The 24,256-nt window shown below is 40.3% G+C and overlaps 1 protein-coding gene across 3 annotated transcripts; it reads left to right on the forward strand.

The window, feature by feature from the left end:
• The first annotated feature begins 12,379 nt into the window (after positions 1–12,379).
• On the forward strand, positions 12,380–20,328 carry LOC146485827 (uncharacterized). 3 transcript variants are annotated; one of them, XM_085103171.1, is made up of 3 exons: positions 12,380–12,605; positions 14,693–14,846; positions 15,551–20,328. In XM_085103171.1, exon 3 carries the CDS (start codon positions 16,401–16,403, stop codon positions 18,573–18,575), a length of 2,175 nt encoding a protein of 724 aa, XP_084959297.1. In that variant the 5' UTR covers positions 12,380–12,605; positions 14,693–14,846; positions 15,551–16,400; the 3' UTR covers positions 18,576–20,328. The 3 variants fall into 3 exon arrangements, with proteins under 3 accessions (XP_084959297.1, XP_084959296.1, XP_084959298.1); XM_085103170.1 differs by lacking the exon at positions 12,380–12,605 and adding an exon at positions 14,518–14,603; XM_085103172.1 differs by lacking the exons at positions 12,380–12,605; positions 14,693–14,846 and adding an exon at positions 14,955–15,140 and having other exon boundaries at positions 16,416–20,328.
• The last annotated feature ends 3,928 nt before the right edge of the window (positions 20,329–24,256 follow it).

Below are 24,256 nucleotides of genomic sequence, written 5' to 3' on the forward strand. Positions count from 1 at the left end.
ATCGTAAAAGCACTAAGAGAAACGAAGCAGTGCTACAGGAGACCCAAGCTCTACTGCACTGACGAGTTCTGATCTAAAAGACACAAATCCTTCTCCGTCGTACAACGCATTTTAAAAACGCAAGCAACCAAGCAAGCGTTTCCTTCCTCTCCCCTCCCCCCTCCTCTGTTTTTTCGCCCTCGTCCTAATTTCTTCGCGGTCAAGCAGCGAAAAAACGCCACCCGAACAAACGAAAATGCTTGCTACGCAGGCTAATTCATTGAAAACAACACAGCTTACTGAAATGTTGTTGCAGCTCACTTTGTACCCATTCATTTCCAGAAGGAAAGGAAGCTTTGTAAATGACTTCGGTATTGGGTTTGGGAGCGTGATTCATCGGTAGTGTAACACATCAGTAGTATAAACACATAGTCCACCCTCTATTGTATGGTTCCCTCCATCCGGGTCTAGCCGCAGTACATACCATCTTCCCAGGAGTGACCTTTCACCCTGATAATCTAAAAAAAGAGCAAGGCTGATTTCACGGTCACGGAAGTATATTTTCCAATATCTCGAAAGGCACGGCCTCTCAAACATACCCTGAAGAAGAAAGGGCGTGTCTTTCGAAATAATGGAAAATATACTCCCTTGACCGCGAAATCAGCTTTGCTCTTTTGTTAGATTGTTTGTTCTACAATCAGGTTTTTGTTGATTAGATTCTTCACTGCAGGATCCGGTACTTTTATTTTGTCGCGGTGGTCCTTGCAAACACAGTTAATTAATGGCTTTCACCCTGATAAATGATAAAATAATCCCCAAGGTAGGTAGTCACTACATTTTATTTGTGATCAGTACATAACATACATTTACATATAATTACTCACACGTGATATAACTTTCGTGCTACTTCCTCTGTAGAGGAATGTTATGTAATGAGTATAGTGAGCCAGTCAGGCCAACAAACCGGCCATGCTTATCAGTTATGAACATATTACAAATTTACAATACTATTTACAAGGCTAAAAAGTTAAAAAGATATTAAAAACCAAACGTTTTCGACTAATCAAGTCATCCTCAGGGTAAAAAGACCTACGCGAGAATCCGACCCATTCTTTTGTTTGGCGAATACTTTGTACGGCCCAATCTTTTCACAAGCGCCAAGCGCAGAATCATTGAAGGCTTAATGATCCAACAATGGAGCCCCAGTCTGAACAAACAAGTCCATTCTTACGTAGCGAAACTACTGTTCCCATCGGGAATCACCTAAAGTATATAAAATATACATGTAGCAGACGGTCATTTTACCCTGAGGATGACTTGACTAGTCGAAAACGTTTGGTTTTTTAATTTCTTTGTAACTTTTTAGCCTTGTGAATATTATTGTAAATCTCAAGCGAATATTATGGACAACATATTACAAATTATCATTACTGATTTGTTTTTCAGCGTGCTACTAAACTCTTAGCAAATTTAAATTACTCATATCATGTTTTATGTTCTGAATTACAGCTGTAAAAACAGTAGGCATCCCTTTTGTTGAAAACAGAGTTAATGTAAGAATGAAGAAAAAAACGTCAACAGACCGACACTCATCAGCCTGGTGCCAACGGATCGGTGGCCGTTGGTGTTGAAGGCCACGCCTTTGTAAGAGGAACTGGTGGACGCTGAATGAAAGTATGGCGAACTGCCATCACCACATCAATCGTTACGCTGCTTGTAACAATTAGTACAACCAGAAACAAAGAAGCCGGACACAGAGTGCCGACCAGTCTTCACATACTTTAACGTCGAAACTCTTTCAGTAAATCGCAGAATTATTTAGTAAATTTACAGACTTGTGCAACACTTATGAGCTTTGAGATTTCAAAGTAGAAACCTTATCTTGAACGCACTTTTTTTATTTTGACGTTTGACCGCGGTAAAGATTGGGAGCGGTCGTTCTATTTTCCTCAGGTCCCACGAACCAATGGAAATGAGTAAATTATGCAAATTGGCGGTAAAAATGAGAAGGGATTGGGGAGAGCTGGGAGGAGACAGAGGGCTAAAGTGTGACGTTATACAAACACAAATACTATTCACCTCCACTTTGGTGAATAATTGTTAATTATTAAGACGTTCACAAATAGCATAATGAAAAATGCCTACTCGCGAAATATCAGCATCTCATTGCAATTTGGTAATGAGATATTGGGACTCTTATGCCGCAATGACTCCATACAAATTCTTCTAATTTTGTTTCTGTTCTCAAACGTTTAGAACAGAGACAAAATTACAAAGATTTGTATCGGGTCCTCGGAGCATAACAAATACTAATATCTCACCCCCAAATTGCAATAAGAAGCTGATTTTTTGGCATGTAGGCATTTTTGATCATGCTCTTTCAAAATATCTCAACAAATCCCATAATCTTGGAAATTTAGTCTGCCAAACTCAAGCCAATGATACACGGTTCAACATTTGTTGAGCAACAAATGTTGCAGCCGCTGTTCAATAAATGTTGAACAGTGTATCATGTGATGTTATACGTTGAAATATGCCGTTCAACATGTTCACCGTTGTTGAACGAAAATAGAGCTTGGCTCTATTCCGTTCAACAAGTTGTCGCAACAAGGCAACAAGTCAACAAGTCGCAACAATGCTCAACATTTGTTGATCAACAAAAGTTGAACGATGTTGTACCGTGTATCATTCGCTTCAGGAGCTTTGAGTTGGCTTTTCAGTACTAGCTCAATGCGGGAGGAATGTGGCGTTATTTCAGCGTAGACCAACGCTAATCAGCCTGTCTTGTTCTCCCACGTAGCCGCCGACCAGATTTTTGGTCGAAACTGACCGGTTTTCAAAACCGGTTTCCGTTTAATGTGTAATGCGCATGATCTGTTCAGATTGTACACTGGAAATTTCTGAGCCCAAAGTTGTTATGGCTTCCGCTAGTTTACAAGTTTCGCACTTCAATTGTTACGCGCTTGCCATCTTCAAAATCCTTTCTTCGCTTGATTAACGCGATTCTAGTTTGCGAAAGCCGTGAAGATTTCTTTTGAAAGTCAGGAGTGTTATCCAAAAAACCGCAAACCTTAGCGTTCCAATCTCCTGTATCTGTGTATCTAGCGATCGCCATGTGTTCTGGCCGCTTAACTTGAAATCCACTCCGCAGAAAAGGCAGTTTCCATCTTTGCCTACAGCTGCTGCTTTTACTGGTGTCCATGGAGAATAATGTTCTTTGAATTTGCGATGTCGTTGAGGGGTCCGTGGCAGTTCCACATACAGCTAACAATAATTTCACACATCGCCCTACCGCGGCTGCTGTTTTGCGCGCAAACCGGCGTGCGAAGCTCGTGTTACATCCGGCTAAAATGTCACTCGTTGCCAGGGAACACTAGCGCATGCGCGACAGAAGATTCGTGGGGGGGCCGGCGGAGGTCTCTCTCGTTCTCGCCGTCAAAGACCTCTACTAGCAGGGAACTATGTTGCAGAATTTGCGGATGGTCCCCTCCCTCCAAGGTGCCTTTTTTTGTACAGACCGCTCACGAGTGACTTCCACTGTCTTTTTATTTCTTTTCAAAAATACAAATCTTTCCTCGCATGATTCGCCCACAATGTTGCGCGAACTCCATTTTCTAAACGTTACCTTGAAAATGTTTAGACTCAATTTTCTTTCATTGATCCGCCGCGCTTTTGTCGGTATACGGTGAAGCTGGACTACAGTAACTCGGTCAGAAAATTTAGCAAACTGAAGAGTCCACCCTGCAGCAGGGCTACTAGATCAGTTACGTCATTACGAAAGTGTATTGACGGTGGAGCCTACAATTTACGAGCCAGCGAGCAAAGAAAGCCTACGGTAGGCTAACAAACTGCAGAGAACAAACTCGGGCAGTATCTCCCCGTTGTGGAACACAAAGCGTGTTTATAACATCTACTTCAATGGGTTATGGTCAACCTTGATAACATTGATGTGGAGGGAATCAACCTAACTCCAGCCATAAGCAGGTCTAAGGCCTAGCGTCTTTCAAAAACAAATTTATCTTTACTGTTTACTTGCTAGACTTTTTATATACACTCGAATGGAAAAACGTTGACACATACAAAGCATAGACCGTGAACGATGAGATCCAGTGGCTTTATGGGTATAAGTGTACTAAATTTATTTGCATAATATTCTATTCTCGTGCAACGGTTGATAACCAAAATTAGTTGCACGTGGTAAATGATGGAAACTGTCCAAGCTTTTCTTAAAGTGTCAAGTTGGCCAACAAGGGCCAAGTTTTAAATACAACCCACAAATCCGTTGGGTCTCATCGTTCATGGTTAATGCTTTTTAGGTGTCAACGTTTTTGCAATCGAGTGTACAGCTATTTCAATTAACGTTGTCGGTTCAAAGCATGAAGCTAAAAGACAAGAACGAAAGTTTACGTGGGATTTTTATGAATAAATTCATCAAAATCAGTCATGCCTGGAGAAAACAATAGGTTGTAATTAGCAGTACAATGACCTGCACGTGCAGGGATGATTTTGATGAAATTATTCATAAAAAATAATCCCACAAAACATTGCGGTCTTGTCTTTTAGCTTGATTTTAATCCGACAACGTTAATTGAAATAGCTGTATATGGATTTCCAAAACACGGAGGACTGGATCTCTAAGAAAGAGAACTTCCAAAGTTTCCCCCGGCACACTTCTTCCTTTAGCTGTTAAATGCTTCCTATTTCTACATCTTAGAAACTGGGAATACCCAGCAACATCGTCCGCAATACTTCGCGCAATACAGTTGCCATACTCTTCGGGGCTGAGTTCTCGCCCCGACTTTGATCTCCATCCTGTTTCCAGCGATGTTGTGCGACGCCTCCAGCGATTGCGACAGAGAAGTGTACATCCAGTTTCGCACTGGTGGGAAACTATTCAACCTGCGAAGACTCCAAGCCAAGGACTAAGTGTTCGAGGCCACCCTACGGAAGTTCCTCTTCGTAGACGACTGTACACTGGGTGCACACTCTCACGAAGCCGAAGACGATTCTGGCTGACGGTCAGCCTTGGAAAGACTGAAGCCATGTTTCAGCCCTCACCATCACAGACTGCCAATGCACCACCACCTCCTCCCATCGTCATCAACAACATTGAGATCACTGGAGACTGTGGACAAGTTCTGGGTAGCACCGTTAAGAGTAGTGGATCCCTGGGCGCTGGGGTGATGCAGCGCTTTGGAAAGGCCAGTGCGGCACATCCAGCAGCCGAAGCAGTTTCACCAACGATGTCTGCGGAAGAGCTGCAACATCAAGCGGCAGGACAGTGTCCAACCTCCAGGTCCTGGAGAAGTGCGGCCTACCCAGTATTGAGTGCTGGATCATTAAGTGCCAGCTGAGATGGACAGGACACGTCGTCCGAATGGAGGACGACAGTATCCCGAAGATGCTGCTGTACGGACAGCTGAAGGAGGGGAATTGCGACCAGGGAAGACCCTTCAAGTGGTACAAGTACACTCTGAAGGCAAACCTCAAGAGCTGCATCATTAATTGCCGCGACCCTTGGGAAGTAACTGCATGTCACAGAGTTCTTTGAACATACCAGTGCACACAAGGCACGAAAGACTTTGAAGTCAACCGAGCAGCTGCGATCCTGGCAAAGAAAGAGAGGAGGAAACAGCAACCCGATACTGTGGATACATTCATGCAGCATCTGTGGCCGCTATTGTGCGTCACGAATTGGTCTTCATTCGCACATGAGGACCCACCTCGGCAAATGACTTGTCTGCATGCCTACTCATCTGTCGTATCGACAGGAGGATCTATATATATTATATATTACTCTTCAACATTGCATGCTACATTGTTAACAATATTGTTGGTTAGAAAAATCATTGAATACCTTTATCTTCGCAGTGTTTTCCAAAGAATCCTGAAGGACATGCGCAGTGATATTCGTTATCCTCGTATTTAGCCAAACAAGTGGCATTGTTCACACAAGGATCGCTGGAGCAGGGAGTCTGTTTTAAAAGTAAAAAGTCAATTCAGTTGATCTCAATTATTGTATATTCAAATTGAATAGTTGAGGTTAAGAAAGCCTTTTTTTTAAAGAAAAAAATTAAAAAGAAAATTTTATTGAATGTTAAACTTAGAGACATCAGTACCAGACAAAAGATACACATACTGGCAATACCTAATTAACAACTAAGTAAATACAGTCAACTCTCTCGTAAACGACCACCCTTGGTGCACGACAAAGTGGTCGCTTACGAGAGGTGGTCGCTTACGGGAAAGATCAACAAAATAAGCCTAATGCTGGACTGTAAATTAATTACCTAAAAATATTACCCTAGCAATTAAAGTTAAGCAAATAGAAACTAATTTATTTGATTTTTTCATATCTATTCATTCTTCTGGCGAAACTTTGTGTAACATTTTGGAACAGATCACTGTAACAATTCCCATTTACCTACAGATCTAATTATAGTAATCTTCTCTGTCTGTAAACTGTCAGTTGTCCGGGGTAGCGTCATTAAAAATTGAACTTTTGTTACTTCTGAGTAATTATTTACTCAGATCATACGCGAATATGTTGTGTGGTCGCTTACCGGAAACAGAAAACAAAAGAATATGTCAAATTTCTGGCATAAAAAGTGGTCGCGGTCCCTTAGAAATTTGAGTGGTGGTCGCTTACGGAAGAGCTCTTGAAACAGTATTTAACTGAGAAACAAAACGGTTGTTTACGAAGTGGTCGCTTACGGGAGGTGGTCGCTTACGAGAAGTGGTCGCTTTGAGAGAGTTGACTGTAAAGGAATAGCTACATACAATAAATAGAAAAATACATAGGACACTAAATGAATAAATAAATAAATAAATAAATAAATAAATAAATAAATAAATAAATAAATAAACAAATAAATAAATAAATATGTTCGTATTCATTTATTTATTTGTCTATTTATTTCATAAAGTAATCACTTTATTCTCTTAGTATATTCTACTCCCTTATATCTTCTTCTTGTCTAAATCTGCCCGTCTCGATTAGCTTTCGCTACCTGCGGTCCAGTGTATTTAATTAAAGAAGTTGCATTTATCTGTATTTACACATGTAATGTATTTGTACATTTAATGTAAACTTACTGATGAAACAAAGATTAGATTATTTGTTTTACAATTTTTTGCTGATTAGATCCTTCACTACAGGATCCGGTACTTTTATTTTGTCGCGGTGGTCCTTGCAAACACAGTTTATTACTGGTTTTTACTTCTCAAAGAAAGAATTTATTTGCTAAATCGCGTGGATTACTTTGCAGAGCAGATTCCAATTTAAGTATGCTAAGTAGGTCTTAGTATAGCTGAAGTTAGCTGATAATGTTGTAGACATTGTGTTTTATTTCTGTTTAAACTAGCTGAAAGAGAGGAAGCCCCCTCAGTCACTTAGTAGGTCCTTCATAAAAGAAGATATTTTTATCGTACCATGTTTTCCAAAAGACTCGGTTTTCTTGTCAATAAGAATGTCCCTTGTTATTTCATAGATTAAATAACGTTTAAATCAAGATGAGTAGGTATCGAGAGATAATTTTAACACAACAAAACCAATATTACAATAATTTCGTCGGGCATTGCAGCATATTTTGCGGCCTAAACTGGAGAATTCAGCGGGATAAAATATATCTTAGTCCGCTGCTCTGAGCCAATAAGAAAGAAGAAAATATCGTAGTTAGCCAATCAGAATTGGAAATCATTCAACAGTTCGCGCCGTTTTCTTGCTTGTTTGACTGGAAGCGCTTCCATCTGCAAAAAAATTGTTTTGAACTACAAAATGGCTGAAAAACCTAACGAAGAAGCAAATTCCCAGTCGTCCCAGCTATGTGAAGAAGCCTTACAGAAACTCGTGGCCGATGGTGGAAATAATGCCTGCGGTAGTTCAATTCAGTGTCTTCGTCGGGCGAAAACCGCTCAGTTTAACAATTGCACAATTAATTTTAACACTTGTGGACTTTTCTGTTATTTTCCTTTTGAAAACTTAGAAGCAAAGATTCTTTTGATAATTTTAATAAATGTTTTGCCAAAGTTTTAAGCTTATGCGACAATGAAAGCTTTTTCACAATAAAATAAACGCCGACGCGATGGCGTCAACATTCAAGATATCGCTTACTGCACTGTATTTGGTTCCTTTTCTGAATGTCCTCTGAAATTATTATAATAGTAAAAGAGTTGATGTTCTTGGGCGCAAATATGTTTCTGGCCCTTCTCAGAACTTCATTAAAATGATCCTGAGTTGGGCCAAAAACATATTTACGTCAGCGAACATCAACTCTATTGCCTGATTTCATACCGTGGGGGTCTGGTTACGAGTCTGTGTATTATGGGTTATGAGACTCAACACTCACATAGCCGGAAAGAGCACACCGCACTTTACAGCATTTCCAAGTTTGGTGTTAATCAAGCTAATATTAAGAAAGATACAGCCATTCAAAAACTCCAAATTTTACTAAGAAATGTATGGGACGCCGGACGTGTGTCCGGCGTTCCATACATTTCTTAGTAAATTTTTAAGTTTTTGAATGGCTGTAAAGGATTGAAATTTGGTAACATGAGTAAGAAGGTCATATTCTACACGAAAGTGCAAAAAGATGGAAAATGAAATTTTCGTCCCAGGTGTAAGAAGTGTAATTAAGAAGGTGGGGTGTTTCTCACGAACCTAAGACTAAAACAAGGAAATTGTAACATTTTGTACTGCGTAAACAAAATTTTATCAAGAAAAAAGTGCATCGCGTCAGAGATATTCTGATAAGCAACTATCGGAAAGTCAGTATGAAAGAAGAGCTTGGTACAAGCAATTTAAGTATCATACAATTTGGGCGGAAATATTAAAATGCAAGGTGACTTATCTAAAGTTTACACAATTATCTTAATTTTTGCTCGGTACACATGCAATTCCGCGTGCTGCGTGCTAATTCTTCGTAAACTCGTAGAGAAAAGCATATATAGAAAAGCATTTGATTATTTTAAGTAAACGTGTAAAAGGAAGAGCTAACGCATACGTACTTACAAGTTATACTTACTCCGTTCCTTTCATATAAAATATCATTACAGTGATCATATGTGAAAATATACCTGATTCACTTATTATGAATATTCGTTGCTATCTGTTTTTTATGGATATATCAGTGCCTGGCAAGAATCTTACAGTACGCGATAGCTACAGGTGAGTTAATTAACTTACCGGCACATAGAAGTGTTGAGAGGACCTGTCCACCGTGATTTGTTGAGCAGAAGCGAACTTGTCAGTTGCAAGTAACTGACAATCATGTTCGTTTTTCCCGTTTCCATTTTTGTCATAGTTCACGGAAATGCAGTCGCTGTGAGTCAAGCAGTTGCTGCAGCAGTCAGAGGATGTCTGAACTCTTAACTGTTGTAAAATGAGACTGGTATTAAGTCTCATGTTCTCATTGCAAAAAAAGTTTGCGTAGCTGAAACCATTTGCAAGATCACGGACCAACTTCTGCTTTGAAAGGGACACGCAGAAGTACAAGAAAAGAAAACATTTTCACAACATCGAATTGCGCTTGGTGGGCGGCATGATGCGATGACCCAGTCTGAAAGAAAAGAGGTAACTTTAAAAGCATTTATAATTGGAACAAACAGCGTCGGTTACGGTCTGACGGAGAAACCACGTGATACTTGTCAGTTTTCACGTGAATTTACTCCTATCTTTTATATTATTGGTTCTTACTGATGCTACACTAAAGCTCAGGAAATTGGGATCCCCTCCAAGTTAAACATAAGCATTTGACAGCTGCCAAAACAACTAGTTCGTAAACCAAAAATTAATTTAAAAAGATTAACTTGATTATTGTTTATAGAGATCTTTCCTCGAAAGATGCTATTGAATATATCAGGAAAAAAGTAAACAAGACACTGTGTCTCCTGAAACGTATCAAATCCTTCATATCTCTTTGTCCTAGAATATTATTTTCAACAGTTTCATTATACCATTATTCGAGGCGATATTATCTGGGAAGACGGAGGAAAATTAACTCTAATTCCATATCCCTAGATCCTACAGCATAACGGCCGCTCAAATTATACTCGGCGACCCCTCCCAGGTTTTAGTTTCTTTCACAAAAGCTTTAAGTGAACTTTCCTGGAAAACTTTTCGCAGAAGGAGAGGAGATCATCGGATGATTTTCGTGTACATGTGCCTCAACATATGCTCATTCTTTCCCGCACGTCTTAAGTGTCTCTGACTGAGAAAGTGGTCCAGATGTTGGAAGTAGGGGTCAACCGAATTTGATGAAACTTGCTGCAGAAGTTGGCCTTGGTGAGATATTCCAAAAGCCATTTGGGTTTTGTTTTCCGAGCTTTGGTTTAAAAGTTTCAGGGGGGGTCCCATTTCGGGCCTCCAAATCAGTGAAAATCCTTTTTTTGAGGGGGTATGTTTGTACTAGTATAAAAATAAACACATTAAACATACTGGATAATTTTCTGCACAGTGTTTTTCTACTATAAATACCCTTTCAGGTAGTATGTAAGGATTGAGCATTAAGGCATCTGACTGTGTGGGGCCTGGCACTAGTTTTGGCCAAATTTTAAAGAGAAAATTACCACCAAAAATTGCCAAAGTTTAGCAGTCGATAATTTTTAACTGCCAACTTAGCTAAAACGGATTCCTCTGTCAGAAGTTACTCCAATGTAAGTACAACCAAAATCAACTGTGAAAAAATTGGCTCGCTAAATTTAAACGGCTTTAGCAAAGCATTTTAGAGTCCCACCCTCATAAAATTTACATATTACCAAAAGCAACAATTTAACAATCATGGTTGCTTTATTTATATTTTAGCATTTCAGTTTGCTTTGTTAATGCTTACTTAACTTACAAAGTCTGTGATAAGCAATAACTGTGTGATTAAAAACTACCTGGGACCCTAAAATTGCCTTAGAACTGGCAAATAGTACTCACAAAATCAACGTTTGTTCTACTTGAACGGGAATATTGGTACAAAGTAACTAATGGGAACTCAACTAACTAGATAGGCGGCATGATAGTTATACTGACAAGCATAACCCTGCTTGCTTACCTTTATATCACTTTATATTAGCCATGTTTACAGTGGTAAGGCTCCTTGGCTTCGAGAGAAATGTCTCTAAGGTACTTTTTATGTCAAGAAATAGCCATATTCCTGATAATTGACAGCACCTTACGGCCAATTCATAATGCCCGATGAACAGTTCTTGTTGTATTTGTTTACAGACAAGTCAACAGTCTGATGTATGTCCAGAGAATGCTTTCTTAAGCCACTGAGTTGTTTAGGCAGCTCTTTTCTTTAGGGACCGATCGTTTATTACGTCCTAGGGGGGGGGGGGCGGTGGTTTTCTAAAAAATCGAGTGTTTGAAAATTTTACCCCCCCAAAATTTTTTTAAACAAAAGTTCTACCCCCCACTACAATGACAGTTTGAAAATTTTACCCCCCCCCCCCCCCCAATGGTTGGCCTTGTGGTTGAATTGTTGAGAAGTTCCTGGGCACAACGCTTGGTTACATGCGAGTCGCTAGCTCTCTGAATCTGAACTGGCAAGAGAAACAATCAGAAGTTAGGCGAAATTCAAGTAAGGAAATGTACCTTAGAATATCTCTTGAATGTCTTGATAATGACGATGTTTTGTTATTGCTGGAGTCTATTCTTCACTCGTCAAAAGAAGGTACACAGAAGGTCAAAGCAGCTCGGGGTTTGAGAGCAGTACAGGAGCATTCGATGTATGGATGTGGATATATAGATTTTGAAGAAGCCTACCATCTCTATTCGTCTTTTAGTCAATTTTTTTGCCCAGATAAACAAGCCTTCAGAGATAAACTGCTGGATGAAATACACGGTTTGCATGTCCATGTCATTACTCAACCTATTACGTGCAAGATCTTTGTCGCTCTGAAGAATAGTAGCGATATGGAGAAGTTTCTAGTTGATTTTACCAACTCTATGATTGATGAGAATGATTGCTAAATACATTTAGTTGGTACCTTTTGTATGTCTTAAAATTTTACCCCCCTCACTTTTCGTACAAGGTAAAAAATTAACCCCCCCAAAAAGAGCTCATTTAAAAAAATTACCCCCCCCTCAAAAAACACCGCCCCCCCCTAGGACGTAATAAACGATCGGTCCCTTATCGAAGATTTTGATATTCAGTTCGTGATTGTGTGTAACTGATATTATGCACATTTTGTGTGAAAAGGCAGAGATATTCTCTTTGTCGGTATCTGCATCCTTATAGCCATAGCCGATATTTTTTACGTCCACATTTTACATTGCTACTGTACAGTAAATGAAATTTCACTGTTTGTTCCGCCATCTTGGATTTAGGCAAAGAAGGACTGGGTCGGTAGTGGTTCCCAGTCTTCATATCAACTGCTCCTTTGTTTACAGGCACCTGTCGATGTCGGAAACAATAAATCTTGTGGGAAGGAAAGGAAAGGAATGACGTTTTGTTCTTTCGGGGGGCCGGGGGAAGACAATCCATGTGGTGCCATAGAATGGGCAAAACAAGAAAGTTCCATGGTACCATTGCTTAGCTGTAATGCGGATATGAGCTCGTGGCTCAAGGATAAATACAAAGGTTCAGGGGCTTCAAGGAGCAGGGGACGTCCTGCTGACAAGGGTTCGGGAAGTGGCGGTAAGAAATATATTTAACCCTTCATATATTCATATATAAGAAATATCAGGATGACATTTCTTAATGTACTTTTAATATATATGTTCGATCGGACAACTTTCTGCAGTTGGCATGCAGTCACGCGTCATTCGCGTGACCAAATGGTTACAATCACAAATCTTGCCAACTCGGTTTTCTTGCCGCGAAAGTTACATTGTAAAAGCGCGTCACTTTAGAAGGTAGAAGGTTTGTGTTTTAATACATAAACTAGAAATAACCAATGGTTAGGAAGTGCGGGCTAGAACACTTTTGAGTCGAGGGATTTTCAATAAAACTTTTGTTGAGCATTGAAATTGGTTGGCCATCGCGTTGGGTAGTTACATTAAAAAACCTGCATGGCTCTGTTGAAGATGATTTCCAGTCCGTACAGCCAGCGTACTGCGCAGTCTTAGGGTTTGTTGTCATTTACATCCAAGATTCGATGGGTTGAAACGTCCGATTACACCAGAAACTATTGTGCGTTTTTAATCGAGGAAATGCTGTTTTCAAAGTTTTGATTCGAAAGATTAAATCTGTGCAGCGTAATGGTAGCGATCGCGCGTGTTTCCATTCTCAGCTTTTGAAACAGAGGCCGAAAAAGTCGCAATCTTTTAGTTTCGCTTCCTTCACTGTTTATTGCTGGGTTTAGTGGACAGGTATTCCAGTCATCTGTCAGAGGAAGACACGGTTACAATTTGAAATCAGTTGATAAAAAATGAAGAAAACGTGACATTGCCTTTTGAGATGATCTGCATAATTTTTATGCAAATTTGTAACGCTACGCCGAAGATGTAAACATTCGCAGCGGCTTTCAAAGTCTGCTCAAAGGCAAGTGAACGGCCACGATAAAGTTTCCCCGGTTCCTTGCCGAATTCTACCGTAAACGTTGTACGTTTTGAAATAAGGAAATGCTTTTTCCGAAGTTTTCATTCGAAAGATTCAAGTATAATCAAGTATAATCTTGCGAAGCGAAGATATTTCAGAAGCGATCGTGTTACATTCTGCGAAAAAGCCGCAATCTTCGGTCAATCTTGTGCACGTGCTCCGGTGTAAGAGTTAATCGATTGGAAGGCTGCTCTGAATCGAATTTTTAAAGCCAAACATGCCAGCACAGCTGAAATAGAGCCTCCAAAATGCAAAAGAATGACTAATATCTTATTCTGTGGCAAAATTGTAGGTACAAGTATGTAAACACTTGCGCTTTGGAATCCAGTGATATTTTATATACTGTTGCACATGTCGAGTCCCATTGCGAAATCTGTCGAGTGTTCACGTGAAGAAATTGTGAAGCAAACGCGCAACCAAAGTCAGATATTTGCCATATTTGTAGAGTATTCAGGTGAAAAGAACATGGTAGATGTTATCATCTTCAATTCGATTCCACTGTCGGTTCGCATCGAATCTCAAATGAAGTTCGCCGAAACAAGTTTTCATCGCTTGCTGCTCTTCTTTTGACATCATAGCGAGAATTGAATTTTAAAAACTGTTTCTTTCCATTTTCAATCTTTTAAATGTACGTTAACACTCCAATGATACGAAACTTTGGCTTTGAAAATCGAGTACACTGGCCGACGCGGCGGCCATCTTTTAAAATATTTTTGTTCGTGTGGAAATGGATTGTGATTGGTTTACGAGGATTTATCGATCGATTTTGGCAGAACAATTTTGCTCCAAGATCGAGATCTTGCGTGCAAAATAGGGTTGCGGTCTCTCCTTGAGCTGTTTCCATGCTGATGTAGTTTGCTCTAAGAGGCCTTTTTTTTTTGGGGGGGGGGGGGGGAGTAGTGTTATTCACACGGAACTGATCAGGGAGGCCGAGTTGTTTACATATGTTGAATCAATCTTTTTCCCTTTAGGCAATGAGGTTTGTGAATGGGAACTAATATTGAACCAGGGAGAGCGTGTGATAATGTAAACGCAACGGGGCTTACTATCTGCCCCAAACATCGTTATAAACTTACAACGCTGTATAAAGCAAAGGTAAGAAGAGTTAGCCACAACCGCTTTTGTATTTTTTAAAAGTGATAACTGGCTGATAACCGTTAATTTTCGTACTGTTGTTTTCATAGGACAAGTGCTGTCATCCATTTCAAGTAAATAGTAAAGGCCCTTCAAGTATAAAGACACTTGTTAGCAAAATGCTGAAACGCCCTCGAAGGGTGAACAAGACCATGGCCAACACGATCTATAAGAAGACAGGGATTGTTGTTGCTATAGGAACAGGTATCCCAGAAATCTCCTGCTGTAAAATCTGAGTTATTTTAACCCTGGACTTGTAAACAGATTTTTTTCTTTTTTTGGGGGTGGGGAGGGGGGTGGGGGTGGTTATATTCAGGGCGGTATGCGGTATAAACACCCGTTTCGAAACTAGAGACTAACATGCAACAGTATCAGTACACAAATAAAGCCGTTGACGATTGATAAAGTTCAAACCTGAGATGCTCTGTCGTTTCTGCTTTATTGAGGTGTTTCTTTAGAAACGAGTATTGCCTTGCAACACTGGGCTGCCCCGTAAACGTGCAGTTCTTAATGTGCATGTGGTACCCTGACACATGAAACAAAATAAATTAATTTTAACGCCATGATTACCAATTGTCTTAGAATGGCGGTCCGAAAGGAGGGAACTTTGTCCGCCTTTTCAGCTGATTTAAAAAACTGAAAGAAACGATTACTAACAGCCTAACCTTGTTGGGATATCTTTTACCCCTTAATTGGCAGCCTCCTGTAGTTAGCAAGTCGGTTTTGTGCTTTACCTTTCCCTCGAAGAGACACATAACACATATGCAATCTGGAGACCAAAAGTCAAAACGGTTTCTCTCCCGTCTATTATATTAGTGTTTTGTCGAGATTAGACCCTGTGTTAGCTAGAGTGTGAGGGTGACCTTTGTATATGTGCAGTTCTAATTCATTCTCTTCCTACGTTGCAGCTATTTGCTCTACGTGTCGACAACTAGTCGGTGAGACACTGGCCACCCCAGCACTAAACCTTGGAGAAGATATACAAATGGCAGTGCCAACTACATCAAAATCCATACCCAGACAGTTCCGACAGCGTAAGCCGAATAGTGCGCATTATCGTGTGGCATTTGGTTCAATATTTTCTGCTCGCAGTAGCTCGTCCCAGGAGGAACAAAGCAGCATCTACTTGCCTGATGGTAAACAAGAAAGGAAACACTTATAAGCTCTGAATAGCGCCCTGAGTCTTATATCGGAGGGGAAATTCGAACCTTTGCCGCATTACGTAGATGTTCAATGGAATGCACTTTCAGACAAAACCAGAAATGATTACAGTGTAAAAGCTGAACATGCTGTATCACTTGTTTTGGGCACTATTGCTCCTCTGCAGGAAGAAAGTTTGTGGCAAGCTATTATTCAGTGTCACCATACAGTAAACGGCTCTAAGAATGCTCAGCCGCCAGATGTTGGTCTAGAAGCGATTTTGCTCGCTTATAAGGAATGTCAAAACAAGTCCACCAAGACGCAAATATTATCACTCATAAGCAACAAATACAGTCAGTCCCAAATACAAGAATTCCTCCCTGGAATCTCCTAACGGCAGATAAAGAAGGCAAGAAAGCACACCCAGGAGCAGGGGCCAGGGGAACCGTTGCCAAATGAGAAGATTTTTCGATGCAGACTAGATCTGAAAAAGGTGAAGGATTTCGTTGACTTTATTTCGCGATCTACCTTTTTACAAGATGTTGCATTTGGCACAAAAACACTAAAGCTCAATTCTGGGGAATCCATTCCGATTCCAGCTCTTATCCAGTCCGAACTATGACCACGACCAAGATTGTATACTTGTATCAGGAGGAATGCAGGCGAGAGAATATGGAGCCTTTGAATGAGCGCACTTGTTTTCGAATAATGGAGGTGTGTAGTGCTTCAAAGCAGAAGTCTCTACAGGGCCTTGATGATACCGCCACTTCGGGAGCAGAGGCATTTAAAACGCTAGAGACAATTGTTGAAAATCTCGCCAGAAACGGAGCAGGTGTGTCATGGGGTCGTGAGATTGGGAGAGCTCTAACTGCAGGCAGACAGTACCTTAAAGGAGACTACAAGAGTCATTTGGGACCAGACGAATGTTGTGCTGACCACTGCACAATCTTCGCTCTATCAGATCCAGAAAGGAAGGAGTTTGCTTCTCTTTGTGACCACAACCACAATCTGTACCGTTCAGAGTGCCAGAATATAAAATATGTTCTGAAAGATATAGAAGAAAAAATTGTGAAGACAGAAGAACTTACAGAAGACCAGAGAGAAAGGGCCAAGTGGGAGTTTGAGCATGCAGTTACTGACATCGAAGCCTGGAAAGCTCATCTCCTCCGGGCATTCCACCAAGATCAAGCGAGGCAAGATGCTATAAGCCAACTAGACGAGGAAACGGTCCTAATTATAAATGACTGGGCCATGAAGCTGTTGCCAATGAAATTCAGAGAGACGCAATCACAATGGTTTGCGAAACGTGGCCTGAGTTGGCATTTTTCTGCCGTAGTTCACCGGTCAGGTCACCGTGACTGTCAAGCTGAAGGAAATGGTGAGCACACAATTCACACGTATGTGGCGGTTCTTGATAAGTGCAAACAGGTCTGGTTCTCAGTGTCATGCATCATTGAAGAAGTCCTTGTCACCGTAAATGAAACGCACCCATCTGTGTCAAGAGCTGTGTTACGGAGCGATAATGCAGGCTGCTATCACAGTGCTCCATTGTTATCAACTATCAATTCGACAAGTAAGCAAACCGGCATAGAGGTTGTACGCTACGATTTCTCAGATCCACAAGCTGGGAAGGACCTCTGTGACCGGAAAATTGCGCCGTGCAAGCAACGACTGAGAAATCATGTAGCGGAAAACAATGACATAGAAACGGCGGAAGACGTGAAGAATGGACTACAATCTCCACCAGGTATTGCAAACACTCGGGTGGCAGTTTGCAAAATTGACTCTTCCAAAATGTCAGCAGCCGTTAGGAACAACAAGATTCCAGGTATTACTAAATATAATAACTTCTCTTTTGGCGAAGATGGCATTCGAGTCTGGCAGGCGTACAATATTGGCGGGGGTTTGAAGATACAAGACGTCCAGAACAAAAATAATGTTTCTGGACTGGAGAGAGTGGGCGATTGGAGCCATGAAGTTACGAAGAAAAGCAAGGGCAAAACAAAATCCATAGCTCATAATGTTGATCTTACGAGCACATATACCTGTTTGGAGCCAGCATGCATTTTGACGTTCAGCACACTGGAAGAGGCTGATGAACATATGGATGCTGGACGTCATGTCATGCTGCCCGAAAAGGAAAATGTATACGACACCATCCGAAGACAGTGGGCAGCAACAACTACTTCAATCAAGGGGAAGAGTGAGAACATTGGGGCCTGTCGATACATTGACCATGACACTACAGTTCAAGAGAAGGCTGGTCAGGGATGGGCTCTTAAGAAGCAGAAGGCTACCGTTCGAATTTCACAAGCAGTCAAGCAATACCTCACCCAGGTTTTCAACGAAGGTTCCAAGGAAGGACAGTCAAAAGCAAACCCTGCTGACGTTGCAGAAGATGTGAAAATGAAGTTCGCGAGAACCGAGTGGCTGGAGGCAAAAACTATCAAAGGATACTTCTCTCGACTGGCTGCATTGCAAAAAGGCCAAGAAATAAGCGAGGAAGAGACAGGCTGTCAAGATGTGGTGGTCGAAAAAGAAGAACTCCTTGAAAATTTGATACATGAAGCCCATGACCAAATTGGTCTTCAGCATCCTCTAAGATATGACGGCATCAATCACTGCGAACTTTTTGTTGACAACAAACTCGACTGTGCATTGCGAAAGTTAAATTTATCTACTTTGAAATGTATATGTGATGTATTTGGCGTGGACGCTGAGGGTCCAGCTACCCGTAGAGCATCATTTATCAATCCTATTTTTGACCTAGTAAGATCTTGCCAGTGCCAATGAGCGACCTTTGAATTCAGTTGTTTAGTTGTCAGGTAAAAATGCAAAAACCAGTGCTGGAATTTAGACTACGAGCAGGTCCTGTAATGGTGTACATTGATATCAAATATCTTAGTTCAGGAGACTCATAACGAATATATTATAATCCCGGGATAATCTAGGACCGATTTTTGTTGTGACAATGGTTTATCTACCCATGCTGCATGCTATCACTAATGTTACCATTGTATTATTAAGTAAGCCATTAATTGTTTTTCATTACATTCTATTTGTAAATGGCTGTCGGGATCGTTTAGCCTAATAGGATTATTGGCTTGAAACTAATTCCTCGTACTCTGACATAGCTATTCTCAGGTTTGTTTCTAGGAGATTGAATAATAAGTATGTCGGTGCCATATGTGGGGTGAGCACTTTCAAAAAGGCTGGTACCGAGGTTACCCTCGACCCAGTACCCCCGCGCCACGGTCCAAAATGGCGGTGACCAAAGAATGGCAAGGATGTAAGCATGTGATGCCTGAACTCATCCTCCATGCATTGCAATCCAGTAAAATGATGTGTGTTTTATCCCTGGAGAAAATATGCCTATGATATACACCTCCTACGCCAAATGTTTATAATGATTCACCTCCAACGAGTACTCCTGACGAAATTCGATAAGAGGCTGCGGTGCTTCGAAACAACTACATGTAAGTAGCTTCTAAATTGCATCAGATTATTGTTAAATATCTAATCGTCCAAAAAACTGAGTTAACCTGACTATCAGCCAAAGTGCTTTAGGCCCAGGATGATTCATTTTCCATGATTTTTAGGAATGGATCCGGAGCTGTATATTTGCATTTACTTTGGACTAATTTTCCTCCTTGCTAAGGACCTTCGAATAAGCATTAACACTGTTAATTAAAGGTAAGCAAGCAAGGTTATGCTTGGAAGAAATGTCAGTATAACTATCATGCCGCCTATTTAGTTATTTGAGTTCCAATTAGTTGTTTTGTACGAATATTCCCGTTTAAGTAGAACAAACGTTGATCTTGTGAGTACTATTTGCCAGTTCTAAGGCATTTTTAGGGTCCCAGGTAGTTTTTAATCACACAGTTATTGCTTATCACAGTCTTTGTAAGTTAAGTAAGCATTAACAAAGCAAACTGAAATGTTAAAATATAAATAAAGCAACCATGATTGTTAAATTGTTGCTTTTGGTAATATGTAAATTTTATGAGGGTGGGACTCTAAAATGCTTTGCTAAAGCCGTTTAAATTTAGCGAGCCAATTTTTTCACAGTTGATTTTGGTTGTACTTACATTGAAGTAACTTCTGACAGAGGAATCCGTTTTAGCTAAGTTGGCAGTTAAAAATTATCAACTGCTAAACTTTGGCAATTTTTGGTGGTAATTTTCTCTTTAAAATTTGGCCAAAACTAGTGCCAGGCCCCACACAGTCAGATGCCTTAATGCTCAATCCTTACATACGACCTGAAAGGGTATTTATAGTAGAAAAACACTATGCAGAAAAATATTCAGTATGTTTAATGTGTTTATTTTTATACTGGTACAAACATACCCCCTCAAAAACAGGATTTTCACTGATTTGGAGGCCGGAAATGGGACCCCCCCTGAAACTTTTAAACCAAAGCTCGGAAAACAAAACCTAAATGGCTTTTGGAATATCTCACCAAGGCCAACTTCTGCAGCAAGTTTCATCAAATTCGGTTGACCCCTACTTCCAACATCTGGACCACTTTCTCAGTCAGGGACACTTAAATAGAGATTTTCATTCCTCGCGAAGCGAGGTTAATAAATAAGCCGCACGAATTCAAGCGAAAAATATTTAACAAGTATTCACTGAAGGCGAGGTAAATATTGGTGAATATTCGTCGAGGGGAATATTCATCAATTTTTATTGAGCCTGAGGCAAATAACTGTTTTAGTATAATTACTCATGTGTTCATCAGAGAAAAACAAGAACCATCCGAAAAATGTCGATTTTGTTTTTTTGTTTCAAATTGTCGCGCGTCAATAAACAGGGACACGCAGTCTGCCAATCACATGCTCAATCGATAAACTGCACATGCCTCAAGCAGAATGTCGATATTCTTTAACTGCCGCTTCATTGAAACGAAGCATTGATTTCTGTGAATGAATGTTGGGTTTCTCCGACCCGTTTACCAAAACAGATGAAGATGAACCAGGCTGTTTGGTGTAAAACTTGAGGATCACAAGTTAGTGTTGATCAGTGTTGGCGATAGCACTTTATCGCATAATTTCTTTTTGATGGCTTCGCCGGTTAACGGCCTTTTATGAATTGCCCTCGGAGATAAGCTGCTTCAGATAGGAATAAAGTTCTTTATTGGCTTCACTAACTTGAACAGCCGTGCACGGATGTCGCAGATGAAAATTTTTTGATTAGAGACGGTAACTTTAGATGGTGGTCGAGAACCGCTCGAACCGACAACAAACTAGTTTTCAGATTATAAAAACTGTCGTGTTTTCTCCTCACAGAAACCATGGGGTATAGGAAACATGGGTTTCGACTTAAACAAGGTTATATTTAAATCAAATAAAGTTAAATTACTCACACTGAGGTAGTCTCTTATATTTTCTGGTCGTTCTCCCTATTTATTTCTTGTAGAATAACCCTAAGAATGCGCCGTTGGATCGCAAGCATTCGTTAAGTCTTGGTAACGAGCGTCCTACTCAAATCCCAAAGTGCGCGAGCGTTAACCCTAAAAAGTAACCGGTTGGGAAACGATTTAACCGTTGCTAGGAGATTTCAGTTACTGGCCAATCACTGAGCTGAAAAAACAAAGGCCATTGTTTTTCAAATTCGTCGGCGGCTGATAAGAGCAAAAGTAAACTCCTTCCACCCCCTGCTGGTTGCAAAATGTGACAAAAAGATGCCTCTCCCCACAGCAAAGGAGTCGAAAACAATTTTGAATTATAAACATACCTGTGACTGGATTGATATGCCTTGGCTTAGTTATATGCTTAGTTTATTGGTTTAATTTAGGCCTAAATGTATATTGAAATCAATGACAGATGTTCAAAGTCAGAAGGCAAACGACGCAAAAGGTTGCGTTCCTAACATTTTATTTCAAACATTACTTGATGCATTTAAGTCTCTTGCTAGCTCGAGTGAGCTCGAGCGAATGGCTTCAACATCCGATGAATTTGCTGTTCTATTACGGCATCTCAATTACTGACATTTTTAATGAGATTAGAGAGATATGGCAAGTTACACTGATTGAATACAGACTGGCGTCAGACGCAGTTTGTTGGAGCAAAATTTGCGTACATCGGTAAAGTTTTGCGTTCAGTGCCGGATCAAATTTCAACTACAATGTTCATCAATATTCACTGGATGGAAATATCTCTGCAGAATCTTCTCCCTTTTTTCCAGAAATTATTTTTTGTGAAGGATTGCATTGAAGAAATTACACGTTTTGTGGTTAAGGTTTGTGGTAAAATTCCAAAACGTAAGAAATTGTCTATAATAACTGCAGCTGTTAGAACGATATAATCGTTAGTAAGGAGGTTTGTGCTTGGGTTCATCAGTGTTGCGTCACCGTTCTGTTGAGTACTTTTTCCTCGCGAAGCGTAGCGAGGTTAATAAATTTGTCGGGCCTGGCCGAAGTCCCGAGCGGAGCTAAGCCGTGCGAATCGAGAGAAAAATATATTTATATGTTGCCTAGCAACGGTGAAAAACAAAGTATGAATGATGTTAGACAAAGGAAAGGTTGCTAGGCAGCAACAGGCGTCAGACGTTGGAGCCAAATTTGTATACATCGGGAAAGTTTTTGCGTTCAGTGCTGGATCAAATTTCAACTGCAATGTTCATCAATATTCATTGGATGGAAATATCTCTGCAGAATCTTTCCCTTTCTTCCAGAAATCTGTTTTGTGAAAGGTTGCATTGAAGAAATTACACGTCTTGTGGCCGCGGTAAAATAATTTTCGGTGGGAAATAATATTCATCGAACACGACAGCACCGCACGCCCATGGTACATTATAGATTTCAACCGCAAACACGCCAGTGGAACTACGAAAAGACCATGCTCATCAAAATAGTTACTACGTTCAGAAACCTTTTAATTCCTCATTTGATATTCAATGCGGGTATTAAAAGAGGACTTTCCACCCAGCCCTAGCCTCGCGAGGTTTTGCGAGTCACGTATTTCTAGTATGTCCAATGTCTGACTCTTTCCCAGGCGTCTCTCTTTGATCGAAAGCTGTGCGCATGGTGTTATGGGACTTTTCGTGTCCTTCACATGAGGCCTTAAGCACCTGTTTTCCCGCTCTTTCCCGAAATTAGTGTGCGCCTCGGGACGAGGGAGACTCGACTGAGATTTAATAAGAAAGTTGTGAGCTATTTGTAATAGATCGATCTCAAGACATCGGGAGAGGATTTGATTTACCTGAAGCGGGGACAGGGAAAGAAACGATAGAACACAATGATGAGAGACTCGAAGAAAAAAAATATGAAAACATACAGAATCGGCGATAGAACCAAGATCTGGCCTGAATAGGGTTAGAACGATAAATCAATCCAGATATTTAGCTTCAATGGCGATAAAGCGGTAGTTCAAACCCACATAATGAATTGTCAAGGAGTAAAATAATTCTTCGTCGGACATTTTCTTTGCCGCTCGCGCACTGTTGGGAGGAGTTACAAACAACTCAATTTATTAATATATTTTCAGTTTTTTTTTATTTTTAAGCGAGCGATTTGTAAGTTTGCGCCTCACTGGGCACATCATAGATTCATCATGTATACAGAGATCAAAAGCAACCAACGAGAACATTGATCAAAATACTTAAAACGTTGTCTTCTGTATTCTCAGAACGTTTTCTGTCCTTTTAAAGACATATTTGTGTAAGCTAATACACAACGGAATTTTATTCAAATTCCCGTAATTGTTCGCTCTTGTTGGCTTTACGAAAATGCTAGCCGACCTTTTCCGCCTTTTGACGGACATATCTCTCCGTTCGAAAACGACAGGGATTAGTTTTGTAATGTTCTGAAATTTTGAGCTGAAATTTTGACCAAGAAAACTACAGATTTTCTTAACGACTTTATAAATTCGAATTTAAGGCATTCCGAACAGATACCCAGATACAGGCAAACACTGCATTTCACGCCATCTCGGCAGTAATAAATTCAAGCTGGGAAAAATTTAACGGAGTTCGAATTGGAAATTAAACAATCGTTAGACAGTGAGCGAGTACAAAAGACCCCCCTACCACTAATTTCAGTTAAGATCGTTCATGAATCTGGCATTCTTTAAAGCCATGAGGTAAGACATTTTCAGATGAGATACCGATCCAAGCAGTTGAATAAGGTGTATCTTTGTATTACATGAATCTCTGACGTGTGCAATGAGGCGCAAACTTTCAAATCACTCGCTTGTGCATAGTAATGTAATAAACTGGGCGAAAGAAATGTTTTATCAACCTTGCACTTCGTAGATTCATGTTTACTTCAGTCTATCTAATACTGCGAACAACGATGTCTTCCTTTGATAAAAATAAAAGTTAATCGAGGATTTTTGCCGTGATTTGTTCTTCTCAGCTTCCGGTACGTATTCTTTGATCACGTGCATTATCGGAACATGTATACCAAACATGTTGAAGCCTTTTTTTCTTTTTAAGTCATTACAGAAAGGAAGTTCTAATCGATTTAGTTTTGTTAC

Source organism: Pavona decussata, unplaced genomic scaffold, assembly GCF_977016875.1.
Source record: "Pavona decussata unplaced genomic scaffold, jaPavDecu1.1 SCAFFOLD_25, whole genome shotgun sequence".
Classification (NCBI taxonomy): domain Eukaryota; kingdom Metazoa; phylum Cnidaria; class Anthozoa; order Scleractinia; family Agariciidae; genus Pavona; species Pavona decussata.

What these genes read in the sequence shown, in the direction of transcription:
- LOC146485827 (XM_085103171.1), top strand. Translation starts at nt 16,401, where the DNA reads ATGACCACGACCAAGATTGTATACTTGTATCAGGAGGAATGCAGGCGA.